The sequence below is a fragment of the Lontra canadensis genome, unplaced genomic scaffold (assembly GCF_010015895.1).
Source record: "Lontra canadensis isolate GAN:19392208 unplaced genomic scaffold, GSC_riverotter_1.0 scaffold83, whole genome shotgun sequence".
NCBI classification, from domain to species: domain Eukaryota; kingdom Metazoa; phylum Chordata; class Mammalia; order Carnivora; family Mustelidae; genus Lontra; species Lontra canadensis.
The window spans coordinates 4,767,805-4,786,499 of NW_022631077.1; the positions used below are offsets into that span (position 1 = coordinate 4,767,805).

The 18,695-nt window shown below is 34.7% G+C and overlaps 1 protein-coding gene across 1 annotated transcript in view; it reads left to right on the forward strand.

The window, feature by feature from the left end:
• Positions 1-18,695, forward strand: part of RAB2A (RAB2A, member RAS oncogene family) — an 88,608-nt gene that overhangs the window by 46,916 nt on the left and 22,997 nt on the right. Inside the window, exons 4-6 of the mRNA XM_032882609.1 lie at positions 2,652-2,734; positions 3,143-3,235; positions 13,443-13,554. Coding sequence (XP_032738500.1) covers positions 2,652-2,734; positions 3,143-3,235; positions 13,443-13,554 — 288 coding nt within the window. The remainder of the gene's footprint in view (positions 1-2,651; positions 2,735-3,142; positions 3,236-13,442; positions 13,555-18,695) is intronic.

Consider the following 18,695-nt stretch of genomic DNA (forward strand, 5'->3'; position numbering starts at 1 on the left):
TTCTCCCGGGATGCCTGGGTAGCTCAGTCGGTTAAGCATCTGCCTTCAGCTCAGGTCATGATTCCAGGGTCCTGGAATTGAGTCCCACATCTGTCTCCTTGCTCAGCAGGGAGCCCACTTCTCCCTCTGTTTGCTGCTCCCTCTGCTTGTGCTCACTCGTTAATAATGTCTCTCTCTGAAAAATAAAATATTTAAAATTAATTAATTAATAATAAAAATCTGTTTTTCCTTTCACTGTTTTTTATCTGAGCTATAAACACTATAGTTTTAAATCTTACAGTCGTCTTCCTCTTGACAGTGTATTCATTTTAACTCCTCCCATAGAATGCCCCTGCAAGATTGTTTTAAAGGACTTTTGCCTTTTCTCAATATTTAGAGCAGTAAACCTGATTACAAACTAAAGAAAAAATTACCTTTTTTGTATTATTACCAAGACTCCTTCATTGGTATATATAATTCACAGTGAAATAAATCTCTTAAAAATGTAGTCCTACTTTGGAGGGGGTGTGCTATGGTAAGTGCTGTGAAGTGTGTAAACCTGGCGATTCACAGGCCTGTACCCCTGGGGCTAAAAATATATTATATGTTTATTAAAAAATTTAAAAATTGAAAAAAAATGTAGTCCTAAGTTTTCCTGTGCTAAGCAGTTAAAAAAGAAATTCTCATAATGCGTAATGCTTATGTTTTGAACTTGGATTTATTAAAAAACTTTTTTGGAAAGATGCATCTCAGTAAATTATGGTAAAATAATTTTAATGAAATTTCATGCTTCTAACTAGTATCATCTAATGTTTTAACCTCACACTATGAAATGAGTTGGTTATTTGTATAGTTCTTTTATGTGATGGCTTTCTCAGTATTCAGTTTAGCATTAGACACTATTTGAAGTGGCAGAATTGCTTGCAGGGTACCAAGAGAGGGCCTAATCTTTAGTTTCCACATAAGAAAAGTTATTTTTATTGACTCTTAGCATGTTAGAATTTATTGATATTCACTTATTTAGGTGGGATAGAGTAATGACCCATTTTGTGCACTTGATTAGGACATTAGGATTCATTCTTTTCACTGGAAAGGCTTTCTCTGCATGCCTGCTGTGTGCCAGACCCAGTGCTAGGTGCTGGGGATGGGGGATATGGGAGGGAGGGAGTATATTGTGAGGGCCAGGAAGAACAAGAAATTAGAGTGGAGTGTTAGAACAAGGTGGAACTTGAGTTGTCTTTGTGAATTCTGAGGATTGGAAGGGCTTAGTAGTTAACTGGAAGATCAAAGCTCAGCATACAAACATGAATATTTTCCAGGTTAGTAGATTTTGAATGCAAAAATTGTGAAAACTGGCTTTGTGTTTACTTAATTTACATACTTTAAAAAAAAATTTTACTTATTGGGGTGCCCAGGTGGCTCAGTTGTTAAGCATCTGCCTTCAGCTCAGGTTGTGATCCCAGAGACCTGGGATCGAGTCCTGCATCGGGCTCCCTGCTCAGTGGGAGTCCTCCCTCTTCAACTCCCTCTGCTTGTATTCCCTCTCTCACTGTCTCCCTCTCTGTCAAATAAATAAATAAAATCTTTAAAAGAAAAAAAAAAGATTTTATTTATCTGAGAGAGTAAGAGAAAAACAAGGAGTAGGGGCAGGGGCAGAAGCAGGACCCCTCCCCCGCACTGAACAGGGAACCCGATGTGGGACTCGATCCCATGACCCTGAGATCATGACCTGAGCAGAAGGCAGACGCTTAACCTACTGAGCCACCCAGATGCCCCCCCATACTTATTTTTTCTCAAAAGTAGAAAAGTGAGTAAAAATGCAGAAGTATTTTTGGTAAGAACCGTCTCAATTTTAAACTCAGAGGCAATATGTTTATCCTTCACCAGCCTTCTTAAAAACTAGAACATTAGTGCCACTAGTAAAAGAGAGAAATTAACTAATTTTGCATAATCTCTGAAGTCTCTTTTCACAAGTGGATATAAAGATGACTTCTACATCCTGTTGCTGTTTGACAAGCATTATATATCACATACAGAGGAAATTGATTAAGTGTGCAGAAAAAATTATATAAATTAAATTCAGAGCCATTTTCTGTTTTTCATAATAAAATGATTGCTCAAAGAATTCCATCTGATGACTGTTGAAAGCTCACTGCAGTTTATGATATAACTGATAAAATCTGCATCCTTGGCCTTCCAACAACCTTTACACCAGCAGATGGTGGGCGTAAAGATGTCATTCATCATTTATTTACAATGGACTTTATTTATTCTAGTGTCAACAGCTGCCCCAGGGAGTGGGTTATTGAATTCAAATGTGAGGCTCTGGGTTATTTGCTTCCTTTCAAATTTGTCTTCAGAGCTTAGTTGCTAGGAGTCCATTCTGTGTTCTAATAATGATTCATGTATTGTGAAGCCATTCAGTAAATTGGGTTGTCAGGGATTGCCAAAAAAGGTTTAGAGGTCTTGTTGTTTGGGGGGGGGGGGTGGCGCATGTGTGTCTGGTTGACTTTGAGCAATAGTGGTATTTTGTGACTTTTTCCTAAGACTGGTGAAGTTAACTTTTCTTTTACACGCTCATTCCCTACCTGCCCATATTCTGTATATGAATAAAAAGAAAATATAGATGACAGTTTATTAAAGAAAGCTCCCAACCTTTTCTTTCCTGACAGGCGGGGCAAGAGTCCTTTCGTTCCATCACAAGGTCATACTACAGAGGTGCCGCAGGGGCTTTGCTAGTGTATGATATTACAAGGTGAGAACTTGGAAATGTATCTGTTCATTTGGTCAGTGCAGAGACTTTATCTAAATAAACATGATTGCCAGTTATAAAAGTATGGTTTTGCCTTTATTCCCTGGCTGTTTGACTTTAAAACTTGTGTCTTTAATTAAATTTAAATTTACTACAGAGATCTACAATGAAATTATTTTCTTATATAAATAAGCACTCCCAAGTTAATCAATTTGATAATATAGTTTATACATTGGAATTTTCCAAAGTGAAGTTACATTTAATTTCCACATACTGTATTTGAGATCTGTTTCTCATTACATAAGTGGATATGGCTAAAAATAGTTACCTTTAATGGAATGTATACAGTTCATTGTACACTACTAGGGGAAACACTTTGAAAATAGTAATCAGATTTTCTTCTGTATTTAGGAGAGATACATTCAACCACTTGACAACCTGGTTAGAGGATGCCCGCCAGCATTCCAATTCCAACATGGTCATTATGCTTATTGGAAATAAAAGGTAAAAAGACTAATTTAAATCTTTTTTGCATTAATGATGAAAACTGTGGATAGCTGTTTATGCAGTAACTGATTTTCTTACATGTTTGTCCAAATGTACGTTATTGGTTTCTTAAATTATAAAATTTTGAAAATCCCAGGATGTTTCTTTTGGTTTTTAAAATACAGTTAATAAGCTTTGTTGGAAGTCATTATCGTCATCGTCATCATTATTATTATAAGAAATAGTTTGTGTTGGAAGGTAAACTTGAAAGAATAATTTGAAGGAAGTTCATCTGATTAGTAGTTGAAAGAAAACCCACTCATTTATTTGGGGGATAGGTCAGTGTTAAATATTATCCAAATTATTTTAAATACTTCACAGTAGAAATAGGTGTGCAGAACTCAAAGGAATATTTTTTCTCTTTTTTATGACTTAATGTGCATTACGAGTTTATGCAGTACATCTCTTGGGTTTATTTACACTTAAAGTTCTGAAACACTTTTAGTATTGTTCAGTAGATATCACATTAGTACTTTTAAGCTTATTTCTAAGGTTTTGTATTAGTGTCATCCTAATCTTATTTCATTTTATAACTCTAGGGAGCATTATTTGCAATGAATGCCCTTGTGCTCTCATTTAAAATAATAGCACATGGGAAAACAGTTTTTTGGCCATAGTTTCTCTAAAGTTTGAAGTAAGAAAGTCACAATTCTATTTGAAAATTACAGTGGTAACAAATAAAATGTTCATACTTTTAAATGTTCATACTTATATCTTACCAGTGTCTTCTTTTTGTCTGAAAGATGGTTAGTAGGTTCTTGCTGATGACTTAAAATTGGTTGTTGCCCATAAGAAACTTCTAATCCCTGTATGAAAAAGAAAAACAGTATGTACAAAGGTGTTTCCTACTACAGAGTGAAATGATAATTACATGATGTGATGATGGAGGTGCTAGCCAAGGCCTGTGGTAGTAGTCATATTGTGTTATATAAATGTTTCAAATCAACCCATTGTACACCTTAAACTTGAGTGTTATGTGTCAGTTATATCGCAATAAAAAATAATACCTGGGGCACTGGTGGTTCATTCGGTTAAGCTTCTACCTTCAGTTCAGGTCATGATCCCAGGGTCCTAGGATCAAGTGCTGCATTGGGTTCCCGGCTCGGTGGAGAACCTGCTCGGTGGAGAACCCACTTCTCTCTCCCCTTCTCCTCCTCCCCCTAGCTCATGGTTGCTTACTTGTGCTCTCTCTCTCTTCCTCAAATACATAAATAAAATATTTAAAAATAAATAAATAATTCCTAAATAATTTTTAAGAAAGTATTTTTTTCACAGCTAGTTGATCCCCCAACTCTAAGCTGTAGTTACCATGGTCTTCCTAAACTTCCTATGTGAGATGACTACTTTCTTAATTGTAGAGTCCTTTAGTGAAAAAAACAAAACCCTAAATAAGTGGAGGGATATACTATATTCACTGATTGGAAAACTAAATATTTTTAAGATGGCAGGTCTTCCCAGATTGACCTAAAGATTGATTGCGATCCCAGTCAAAATTCTTTAGGCTTTAAGAAGGTAAAAATTAACAAGCTATTTTAAAAATCTGTATTAAAATGCAAAGGTCATAGGATAGCCAAAGTTGGCAGATTTACTGGTTTCACTATACTGATTTCAAGATTTATTATAAGGTATTGTAATCAGTTTTGTCTGGTTTTGGCATAGATAGATGTAAATCAGTAGAACAGAGTAAGATGCCCAGAAGTATATTCATACACACACACACGTCAAGTTAATTTTTTGACAAAGGTGCCAGGGCAGTTCAGTTGGGAAAGGATAATATTTCATCAAATGGTGCTAGAACAATTGAGTAGCCATGTATCAAAAAATGAACCTTAACCCTTACCTCACACCATATACAAAAGTTAACTTGAAGTGTATCATAGACCTAAAAGTAAGAGATAAAAATGTGTAAAAATTCTAGAAGAAAACAATTTTAGTGACTGTGGTTTTGTCAAACATTTTTCTTTTTTTTCCTTCCTTTCAGATTTTATTTAAATTCAAGTTAGTTAACATACAGTGTAGTATTAGTTAAAGTGGTAGAATTTAGTGATTGCATATAACATGCAGTGCTCATTACAAGTGTTCTCCTTAATGCCCATCACCCATTTACCCCATCCCCCTTCCCACCTCCTGTCCCAACAACCCTCAGTTCCTTGTATTTAAGAGTCCCTTATGTCTTGCCTCCCTCTCTGTTTTTATCTTAACTTTATTTTTTCTTTCCTTCCTGTATGTTCATCTGTTTCGTTTTCTTAAAATCCACATGAGTAAAATCAGATGGTATTTGTCTTTGACTTATTTCACTTAGCATAATGCCCTCTAATTCCATCCACGTTGTTGCAAATGGCAAGATTTCATTCTTTTTGATGGCTGAGAAATATTTTAATATATATTTTTATATATTTATAGAATTTTTATAGAATTTTTATATAATTTTTATTTTTCTATGATTTGTATAGTTTTATATTATAAATTATATATAATTTTATATATATATATATATATCTTCTTTATCCATTCATCCATCAATGGACATCTGGGCTCTTTCCATATTTTGGCTTATTGTGGACCTTGCTGCTATAAACATTTGGGTGCATGTGCCCCTTTGAATCACTGTTTGTATCCTTTGGATAAATATCTAGTAGTATAATTGCTGAGTCATAGGGTAGTTCTGTTTTTAACTTTTTGAGGAACCTCCGTACTATTTTCCAGAGTGACTGCACCACTTTGCATTCCCACCAACAGTGTGAGAGGGTTCCTCCTCCTCTGCATCCTCACCAATGTCCATTATTTCCTGAGTTGTTAATTTTAGCCATTCTGACCAGTGTGAAGTAGTATTTCATTGTGGGGTTTTGTTTTTCTTTTTTTTTTTTTAGATTTTCTTTATTTATTTGAGGTAGAGAGGACATGGGGAAGGGCAGAAGGAGAGGGAGAAGCAGACCCCCTGCTGAGCAGGGAGCTGGACTCAGGGCTTGATCCGAGAACCCTGAGACCATGACCTGAGCCAAAGGCAGACACTTAACTGACTGAGCCACTAGGCACCCCCTCGTTGTGATTTTAATTTGTATTTCCCTGATGATGAGTGATGTTGAGCATTATTGCATGTCTGTTAGCCATTTTTGTATGTCTTCCTTTCAGAAATGTCTGTTCATGTCTTTCCCCATTTTGTAAATGGATTATGTATTTTCTGAGTATTAAGTGGTTAAGTTCTTCATAGATTGTAGATACTAGCCCTTTATCTGATATGCCATTTTGTCAGATATCTCCTCTCATTCCATTGGTTGCCTTTTAGTTTTGTTGATTTGTCAAACATTTTTTAAATGGGACAGAAAAAAGGCATAAAAGGGAACAAACCAACTATATATTTGATTCTTGAATAACACACAGTCCAAAATTTGCATTTGATTACCAAAAATTTAACTGCTAATAGGCTACTGTTGACTAGAAGCCTAACTGAGAACAAATAGTTGATTAACACATATTTTGTATTTATATGTCTTATATATTGTACTCTTACCATGAAGTAAGCTAGGGAAAAGAAAATGTTATTAAGAACATCATAAGGGAGAAAAATACATTTGCAGTACTATACGGTAATGGGGGCAAAGCAAAGTGAGAGAGTGAGTCTTAAGCAGGCTCTACACCCAGTATGGAGCCTTATGCAGGGCTCAGTCTCACAACCTGGAGATCATGACTTGAGCCGAAATCGAAGAGTCAGACACTTAACCAACTGAGCCATATAGGCACTCCCCTGTACAATACTGTATTTATTGAAAAAAATTCATATGTAAATGGACCCTTGCAGTTAAAATCCATGTTGTTTAAGGTTCAAATTCAACAAAATTAAAAACTTTTGCTTTAAAAAAAAAAGTTTCAAAAATGAAAGGGAAGCTGCAGACTAGGAGAAAATATTACAACATAAAACCTATATCCAACAAAATGTTTGTTTCTAGAATATATGAAGAATTGTTACAATTCATTAATAAAAAGATAACCCAGTTTTTTTTAATGTGCAAAAGAACTGAACCAGCACTTTACTAAAGAAGATATGTATTGTTGGCAAGTAAACACACAAAAAATACTTAACACCACTAATCATGAAGGAAATGCAGATTAAAACCTCAATGATGGGGCTTCTGGGTGGCTCATGTGGTTACGCACCTGAGCCTTTGGCTCAGGTCATGATCCTGGAGTCCCTGGATGGAGCACCTCATCGGGCTCCCTGCTCAGCAGGGTGTCTGCTTCTCCCTCTCCTGCCCCTCCCCTGCTCATGTTTTCTCTCTCTCTCTCTCTCCCTCCCAAATAAATAAATAAAAATCTTCAAAATAAATAAATAAATAAAATCCCTATGATGTACATACCATTATGTACTCCTTAAAATAGCTAAAATTAAAAAGATTAACATACTGAGTGTTGGCAAGGATGTAGAACTGAAACCCTTATACTGCTTTTGGGAATGTAAAATGATAACAACCACATTGCAAGATGTAAACATACATCTAACATACTGCCTGCGTGTTCCGTTCCTAGATATATCCATAGGGCCACACAAAGAATTACACACACACTCTACCAGCTTTATTTGTAATAGCTCCAAAGTGGGAAACAACCCATATTTCAAATAATAAGCAAATGGGTAAGTTGTGATATAGTCATGCAGTGGAATACCACTCAGCAATAAAGAATGAGCTATTGGTATGTGCAACAAAGTGGATAAATCTCAAAATAATTATGGAGTGAAAAAACCCAGACAAAAATGAAGACCTATCTTGTGATTCCATTTATATAAAATCCTGGAAAATTCAGAAAGCAGATCGTTAGTTGCCTGGGGTAAAGTAGGAAGAAAGGATGGATTATAGTGTGGGGTGTGAGGAAACCTATGGGAGGCAAATGGCTTCACAGGTAAACATGTCAAACTCATCATTTTATATTAAATGTGCAGTTTCTTTTATGTCAATTATACTACAGTAAAGCTGGAAAAATAGTAAGATAGCAAATAGCATTTCACTGTATAGATTTAATTTTAGAAAGTTATTTTAATAGAAATCAAGGTTTGCTGTTTAAGAGAAAATATTTACTTACATGATATTTCAATTGGAAAAGGCCAATTATTGATTACTTTGTAACTGGAAATATCTATCATCTTGGCCTTTGCTCAAGGCTTTTCATGGTTATTCTTTCCTCATGTAAATTATTTCAACCTTTCAAGATTAAAGCTATTGTAGGGAAACTTTAGTCTTTGTGATATAGAAGTATTCAACTACCATTCAGTAGTGATGTGTGAAATAATTAGAGGAGAATATTTGGAGAATAAAGAGAATTTTCATACTTTTAATCTTAGCAGTGTTTTCTTTGAGTCTCAGACATGGTATATGGCAACTTACTGATGGCTTAAAATTTTGTTCCTGCCCATGAGGAACTTACAGTCTAAATGTAAAAGGGAAAATCATATTATATACAAGAGGTGTTTCTAATGATTGTAGGTTGGTGACCCTTGTAATTAAGAGTATAGTAGCTATGGAAAGACATTTTAAGGAAAAACTTAAGAGAAGGGAACAAAGAATGTATAACATGCGGAGAGTGAATGGGAATGAACAGAGATAAATGAGGTGATTATTATTAGATGAGGTGAATTGGGGTAGACATGGAAACGGGGAATAGGCAATTTTTGAATTAGATGCATTAAGCAGTAGGGAGCCAGTGAAAGGATTTGAGGAGGGCAGTGACCTAGTCAGAGTGACAGATGACACAGATTTTTCTTAACTATGGCATTTTAAATTGGTTATACAAGAAATAGAAAGCAGGGTCCACAAAGATGAAAAATTCTTAATAGTCAAGGGTTATACTACAAACCCTAAACAAAAAGGGTGTGAATTAAGAGAATGATTTAGGAAAGAAGGGTAATTAACTAATGAAAACAGTTTAAATGTTTTATGATTTTTATGCCTGGAAGACTGAGGAAACAACCAAAGTAAGGAAGGGTGTGATTTTAAAAAAGATCATGCATCCTAAATTACCACTTTTTTTTTTTTTTTGAACAATCCCTCAAAAGTACATGTCTTTAACCCTCTTTGCTAAGATAACATTTGCAAATGCAAATGTAATCAGAAATAATGGTGTGGAAAACAGAGTAATTTTATCCCCAAATAAGGTATTGTTTAAGTAAGATATGGCATACGCTTAAAATAGGATAAAGGGTACTTAAGGGAAGAGGTGTTTTCTTGAAAATTTTGCGCAATTGAAAGCTAATTTTCCCTTAAGAATGACTGTCAGATAACGGGGATGAATTCCAGAAGCCTGTTACCACATCACTGTTGCTAGGGTTTTCCCCCCATTTTTTATTCCTACTAGAATATAAGCTCCTTACGGCCTGTGGGGGTTTGGGATTTTTGTCTATTTTGCCGAGTAGTCTGTCCCCAGATGTAGGAAAGGGCTTGGCACATAAGAGGCCCTCGGATTATAGTTGGGTGTATTACTCTGCCTGTGCTATAATATTTGTAAACTTAGTTTGCCCTCGTTTTTGTTCTCATCTTAAACCACTAAAATTTCATAGCATGGGCATCTAAACAGCATGTCACATTCTTGTGGTTCCCTTTGTAATATTTTGTATCAAACTTTCTAACATTTCACATTGTTAGGAGTGTTTTTTGAGCACTTGCATCACTAAATGCTTAGATGACTTCTTATGAATTATAAATTATTTTTAAAATGTAACAACTGAAAGTTACAAAATCACTCAGAAGTTTCAATTACTTAAACAACAGTTACTGAGGGGTGCCTGGGTGGCTCAGTGGGTTAAAGCCTCTGCCTTCAGCTCAGGTCATGATCCCAGGGCCCTAGGATCAAGCGCTGCATCGCATCGGGCTCTCTGCTCAGCAGGGAGCCTGCTTCCCTTCCTCTCTCTTTGCCTGCCTCTCTGCCTACTTGTGATCTCTGTCAAATAAATAAAATCTTTAAAGAAAAAAAAAACCAACAACTGTTACTGATAATGAGCTAAGTGACAACTTTGTAAACATAATTGACAGCTTATCTGGTTAGCCAGCTTTTTAAAAGATTGTATTTATGTATTTGACAGGCAGAGATCACAAGTAGGCAGAGCAAGAGAGAGAGAGAGAGAGAGAGGTGGAAGCAGGCTCCCCGCTGAGCGGAGAGCCGGATGCGGGGCTCGATCCCAGGACCCTGGGATCATGACCTGAGCCGAAAGCAGCGGCTTTAACCCACTGAGCCACCCAGGTGCCCCTAGTCAGCCAGCTTTTTTAAAGGCATCCAATTCCTGGTGAATTTTGTAACATTGAAACAGTGATGTAACTTAATATTAGATGGATGAGACTTTAACATTTTTGTTTTGCTTTATCCCTAATTTGTGTGATATAAATTTGCATAAAATACCACCATTGTTTACACTCAGCAAAAATAATACTGTAAAAGATTCCAAATGGGAAAATGATAAAAAACACAAAATACAGTAGTGGGTATGAGCATCTTCCAGTAGGAAGAAAGAGACAAAGGAGCAGTATGGAATTGTATTCAAGATGTTAATTACCTGTGGAAATTGAAATTATGGGTCTTTTTTTTTCTTTGTATTTTTCCATATTTGACAAAAACTTCTTCAATTTTTATCAGAAAAAGTAATCCCTGTATGACACAGTCATCTGGGTGGTGATTCCACCTCCTCCATCAGCTCTTCCTAGACTGTGAACTTGGTTGTTTTAACCTACCCTCTTTGTTCCTCCATTTCCTCATCTGTCAGGTACATTGAATGAGATAATCCATGTAAAACAGTTCACAGTACTAGGTTTATACTGTGTTACTTATCATCCAAGGAAATGGCTAAATGAACTGTGATGGGATATTAATTAATCACTAAAAATTGTGTTTGTGAAAAAGATATAATGATATAAATTCTAATATTAAGTTAAGAAAATTAGGACATGGAGTTACAGATACAGCATGGTTATGCATATATGTGAAAAAGGTCACTTTTGGGTAGAAAAACAGGACCAAGAAGAATGATTAAGTCAATTTTAGAATGACTACACTATTTATAGAGTAACCTCCCTCCTCTCCCTGGTACTCCTGATTCTGCTTACTCTGCTTTTCCACATTTAGCACTTTCTAACATACTATATTCTTTACTCAGTATTATTGTCTGTCCTCTACTGGAATGTACACTTTTTTGTGTGACTTCTTCATTAATACATCCCAAGGGCTTACCAAAATTCCTGGCTTATAAATATTTATAAGATATTTATAGATATTTGTTGAATGAAGGAACTATTTCATTTTCTTAGATTTTTCTGTATTTCTTATTTAATAATGATGATAATGGATATTTGTGAAGCTAATAACCGAACTAAAGAAAAAGTAACATTAATGTGCAGTACCTTTCACAGTCATCAGAGTGACATATATTAACAAGTGTGATCTTACCACGTGTTGGTGAGGAGGTGATACAATGGGAACTTTCAAACATTGCCACTAAGAGTGTAAATTATGCAGCTGTTTTGGAAGGCACCTTTGTACCAAGTATATATTCAAGTGCAGTGGCTTTTGAGCTTTCTCATTTGTCTTAAATACATTTTCTATCATCTCTTAGTGCACAAATTATATGTATACCTACATAAAAAACAAAATTCCGTAAAACAGTGGGCGATACAGTCTGATATTTTCTCTTCTTTTCCATACTAATTCACTGAGTCATGGCACATGTATACCAGATACTGTACTTGGAAAATACAGTACTTTCTAACATTTTACTACCTTGGAAAAGTTTTGGCACATGTACACCAAAAAATGTATAACTTTTTATTGTAACACTGTTTATATTAATGAAAAATTATAAATAACTTTCTCAAATGAAAATTAAAAATAAATTGTGTTGCATTCATTCACTAGACTACATAATACGGCAATAAAACATTAAGAAACTAGATCTACGTAGAGTATGTCAGTAACCCCAAAAAAATCATGTTGACCAAAACTAACAAGTTGGAGAATGATAGCTACATCTGAATTTTTCTTAATGTGCAAAAACCCTTTCTTGTATGGCTATAAACATGAGTATACATATAAAAAAAACATGCATGAGAGTGGAAACACTAAATACAGAGAAATGGTTACCTTTAAGGTGAAAGGAAAGAATGAGATCAGGAGCAGACAGGTACAGAAGAGGTGAATCAATTATAACTTGATTTTCTCAGCAGTGAAGAAATCTGATATAAATGTGTCCGAGTAATCAGGGCTAGATGGAAGTACATGGGTATTCTGTTCTCCATCCTTTTCTGTGTGCTTTAAATATTTTATAGTAATAAAAACTATAAGTTTTTACAATAAAACACACTTTTTTTTTAAAGATTTTATTTATTTATTTGACAGATCACAAGTAAAGAGGCAGATAGAGAGAGAGGAGGAAGCAGGCTCCCTGCTGAGCAGAGAACCTGATCCAGGGCTCGATCCTAAAACCCTGGGATCATGACCTGAGCTGAAGGCAGAGGCTTTAACCCACTGAGCCACCCAGGCGCCCCAATAAAACACACTTTAAAGAGACCACTGCTTCCCCCCACCTTCCTGATACAGTTCCTGTACAATAAAAATGAATACTGTTCTTTCCCCCCAAAACTTCTAGCTTAGACTTTTGTTTCTCTCTCCCTTTTTCTATTAACAGTTTTACTGGGAGTTAAACCAAGTAAGATTAATAATCTAATTAATATGTCTTTAGTACTTTGGATTTTATTAAGCAATTTCCTAGAGCTTCTGGAAATTAAGTGATTTGTTTTTAAATCACATTTATAGAAACTCAGTCTGGCTGAAAGTTGAGACTAGTGTTCTCTCTTGAATTGTTATTTTGAGTAAGAGATTTCCCTTCTTTGGGAACCCACTATACTCTAGAGCTGGGTGTTGATAGATGTTCCATTTAAGTTTCTCTTACTTACAGTGTTCTAGGACTCTAACTCTGGATCTTCTCCTGTTGGATCATTTATTCCTTGAAACTAAGCACATTCTAGACATATGACCTTCATAATATCCGGAATCAGTCAGTTGTATTATTATGTGTTAAAAATTAATCAAAAGAATAGTCAGCACAACTTTGAATCTTTTGTTACACTTTTCACAGATAGCTCTATTTATACTGTGCTGGTTAATAACATGGCCTTTTATTTCCTATATTTAGTGATTTAGAATCTAGAAGAGAAGTAAAAAAAGAAGAAGGTGAAGCTTTTGCACGAGAACATGGACTTATCTTCATGGAAACTTCTGCTAAAACTGCTTCCAATGTAGAAGAGGTAAATAAGAGACCCTTTTAAATGTTCATCTTTTCACTTAATTGAAATGTATTGTATACTTTAATATTACTTTATTGGTATATCTCCCATAAGCTTTTTAGTCTTTGAATATCGTAGAGTAGGAAAATTTCTTCTGTTTGAAATGCCTTACCTTGTACATTTATCTTAAACTCTTAAATCATATTCTGAGCCTTCTCTTGAAGCTGGAATGCTTTAACACATCTTTGCATATATTTATCCTGAGAGAAAAAAGGAGCACTAATGAAATCTGGAAATATATCGAGATACATTTATAGCTATTTGTATCTACTTTTGCTTCAATAGGGAAGGTATTACATTATTTCTCTGTAACATTATACAAAGCATAAAGTTTAAAGTATCTCAATTATTTCCACTGATCAGCCTGAACTCTAGAAGCTTTCTGAACACATCGTGTTCTTTTTATGCTTTCTGTATTTGGATGTGGTATTTATATACTATACGTAGATGAGTAGATAGTTAATTTTCCCTAAGGATAAGAATCACCTCCCTAAGGTGAAAGTATTGCTACACTCTATTTTATAAAAGTCAGGAAAGAGGCTAAAAAAGTAAGTAGTTTGCCTAGAGTAATGATGTACTTTCCTCCTCTGGGTAAGACTCTCAGCAGCAGTTACGAAAAGGGATTTGAGAAAATAAATGATTTTAAAATGTCATTTTTCTAAGGATAGCAGAGAATAAGATGCTAGGCAGCAGCTTAACACTCTGTCTTTAACATAATAAACAGTGAGTAAATATTTATTAAGAATGTACTTGCGGCTCTTCTAATTAACTTCTGAACCCAGAAATTGACTATAGTAATTCAACAGCATTGGTATTTTCACTGAAAAATTCTTTCTAAAGTATGACATTATACCTATCTATACTTGATGAGGTGCTCTGTGACTGTTCTCTAATGCATTTCCTACAGCTACCAATTAATGCTTTACTTCTTGTTGCCAGTAATTACCATTTAATTACATACAAGAGTAATATTGCACTTTGCACAGTGAACCCAGAGAGAAATTTGTTCTGCCCCTTTGTTCAGTTTAAAATAGACAGGTAAAGCTGCCCGTTTCAGAGAGGCACTCCTTTATTAGCGGTGTTGTATTTGGAAACAATAATAGCCAATGTATCGTGAGGGTTTCAGGACCTCTGAAACATATCCTATGGATTATTATTGATTTTCTTATTGATTTTAAGAAACTCTAAGGCCAAAATTGAATATATTTTGGTTAAAAAAACCTTATCCTATGGGGCTCCTGGCCAGCTCAGTCAGAAGAGCATACAACTCTTGATCTCTGGGTTGTGAGTTTGAGGCCAAGGGTGTAGAGATTACTTAAATAAATGAAATTTAAAAAGAAAAGAAAATACTATAAAGTTAGATGATAAAGCATCAAATACTAGAAAGTAATCCTAGATTTCTAGTTCTGTTTCTGATGCCTTTGTGTTCATTTTCTTTATTCTTAACTAGTAACAGTAGGTATATATTTATAAGCATCAAATTACTGTTGTCATTTGGCTGAACACTAAAGTAAATTCCATTAATGTTTTAGCAGCACTTACTACAGAAATTCTGTGTTAATAATAAAAACAATTGTTTAAATTTGATCTGGGCAGGAATTTCCTACACTCATGAGAGAACTTTACTTAGTTACATAAATTAACTTGCTTCTCAGAAACCAAGGATATTAAGAAATAATCTTTTCTAATTCCATTTTTAAAAGATTTATAGACAAGCACTACTTAATATCATCATCCATCAGATTTTACCTGAAAGCTAAAAATATTTCATGATCAGGTATTTTGAGGAGGGTAGAGTACCATTTTGTGATCCACAAAGAGCAAAATCAAATCTGAATATCTACAGGACTTAGGAACTAATTAAGCATGAACGCAACAACCAAAGGGCTTCAGCATCTAGAAGATTGCTCTCCTATCTACCAAGAACATCTAGAACTTCGAATATTATATGTAAAACAATTATGAGAAGACTGAGAGTTAGAGTGAAGAAGGCTGACCAGCTTAGAAGCCTTGGGATCTGAGAAAAGTGACATATCAGTGATTTCCCTTGATTTTCTTCAGATTGGGTTCTAGAGAAACTGGCAATCCAGAAAGGCCAGCAGGTGCAGGGGGAAAAAAGAAGCCTACTTTATAGCCAAAGGACCAGGAAAGCAAACCATTCTATTATACCCAAACATGGCAGAAGAATTATGGTTCTGCTTCTACCATTAGCTTACTTTAATGAGGTTTCCCATACTCATTTTTCTGTGGGATTGGTGTCAGAGGAAGCCAGCAAAAGTGTAGGTTTAAATTAGATCCAGAATCTCATAACACAGTGCCCCAAATGTCCAGATATCATTAGAAAATCACTCTTCATACCCAGAACCAGGAAGATCTCAAACTGAATGGGGAAAAAAAAAATCAATAGATACTAATAGCAAGATGACAGAGGTGTTAGAACTGATAAAAATTTTTTAAGCAACCATCATAAAAATGCCTCAGCAAACAATTAGCATGCTTAAAACAAGTGAAAAAAAGTCTCAGCAAAGGTAGTATAAGTAAGAAGAACCAAATAGAAATTTTAGAATGAAAAATATAATTAACATAAAAAAGGCTCAGTGGATGGGGTCAATAGCAGAATGAAGGGACAGAGTAGAGAAATAGTGAACTGGATGATAGAAAAATAGAAATTACTCATTCTATACTAGAGAGAGAAAACAGACTGGAAAAAAAATGAGCAGTGCCTCAGGGACCTGTGAAACCTTAACACAAACTCTAATATTGTGTTACTAGATTCCTAGAAGGAAAACAGAAGGAAGATGGCTCTGAAAGTACTCAAATAATGACCGAAAATTTGCCAAATGTGGCAGAAGACATAAACCTAGATTTAAGAGGCTGAGCTAACTCCAGACAGGATAAATCCAGACAAATCCATACCGTGCCAAATTTCTGTCAACGGTCAAATCTCTGAAAGACAAAGAAAAATTACAACAGCAAGAAGCAATTTACTAATTCATATGACAGCAGATTTCTCGTCAGAAACAGTAGAGGTCAAAGAAATACACAGTTTCAGGAACTGAAAGAGAATAATTTTCAGGATGCTAGAACTAGCGAAAATACTTCCAGGAATGAAGAAAAATAAAAACATTATCAGGGTGAAAGAAAGCTAAGAACTTGTTAATAGCAGATCTACAAAACAGTGGCTAATGGAAGTTATCTAACAAATAAATGATAAAAGAATCTTTGAAGGAACACTGGTAACAAAAAGTATGGATAATTACGATAGACTTCTCTTAAAACTTATAAGTCTTACAAATTATGTTTGACAAATGAAGCAGAACAATAATGTCTACTGTGTTCTTGGTGTATATATAGGAAATACCATAAACCGTGGTGAAGAAGGGGCCATCAGGGGAGGTAAGGGTACTATTCACCTGATTTGGTAAAATGACAACACTAGTAGACTGTGATAAGTTATATATGTATATATATATGTATATATATAACTTATCACAGTCTACTGTGATATATATATATATATATATATATGCTATACCTGGAATAACTACCAAAGAATATACAAAGAGATAGACTAATAAACAATAGGTAAATCAGTATGGAATTTTTTAAAAGGTTCAAATTAACCTGCAGAAAGGTAGGAAAAATAAAACCAAAATCAGCCACAGAAAACAAAATGGCAGACTTAAGCCCACACATTGCAAAAATGACATGAAATGTACATGATCTAAATATATGAATTTAAAAAATGGCAGAGAGGATTAAAGAACATGACCCAACTATATGGGTATTTAAGAAATTCACTTCAAATATAATGATACAGGCAAGCTGAAAATAAAATTATTGGAAAAGATACATCATATAAACATTAATCAGAAGAAAGCAAGAGTGACTTTATTTATATAAAATAAAATAGACCTACAAGCAAAGAAAATTGCCAGAGACAGAGTGGGACATTATGTAAGAGTCTGCTGGGAAGACCGGGCAATCCTAAATGCATATATATCAAAAAATAGAGATGCAAGATATGTGAAGCAAAAACCAGTAGAAAACTGGAAATAAACTAAACAATGGAATTAAACTAGAAATCAGTAATAGCCTCCAATTATGATAATGGATTTGTCTATGTCTCCTTTGAGTTCTGTTAATCTGGTTATCAGTAAGCGATAACTGGAAAAAAAATCTCCAAAGACTTGGAAACTAAACAGCACACTTCTAAATAATCTGTGTCTGGTGGACATCTTAAAGGAAACTTAAAAATACATTGAACTGAATGAAAATGAAACTATAACATATCAGAAATTATAGGTAACGGGTACTTCAGTACAGATAGGGAAGTGTGTAGCATTAAAGGCATACAATAGAATAAAAGTTGTCTTGTCTCAAGTTAAGAATCTTAGCTTCCACCGCAGGAACCCAAAGCAAATAGAAGAAAGGAAATAATAAAGGTAAGAGCAGAAATCAGTGAAATTGAAAACAGGTAAATTATGATAGAGAAAATGAATAAAAAACAACTTTTCAAGGTCATTAAGACTGACAGACCTCTGTCAAGATTGATCAGTGCAGAAAAAGGATTTGACAAAATTCAATACCCATATGTTTTAAAACTTAAAAAAAAAAAGGAATTGAAGAATACTTCCTCAGCTCGTTAAAAAGCATCTGCAAAACCACAGCTAACATTATACATATGATGAAAGGCTAAATCTTTTAGCCCTTAGATCAGGAACAAGGCAAGGATGTCTGCTGTCACTATTATTGAAGATATTGGTGGAAGTTCTAATTAGTGCAATAAAGCAGGAAAGGGAAATAAAGGCAGACAGCTCAGAAAGGAAGAAATAAAACTTTTTATTTGTGGCTGACATGGCTGACATGACTGTCTCTAGGAAAACCCAAGGAATTTACACACACCCACACACATACACATAAACAAACTAGTTAATGAGTGAGTTCAAGAAAATTAGAGGATATAAGACAAATGTATAAAAAATCTCTTATATTTATGGTGCTCCGTAGGTAGAGCATGTGACTCTTGAACTCAGGGTTGTGAGTTCGAACCCCATGTTGGGCATAAAGCTTACTTTTTAAAAGAAAACTATTGTATTTCT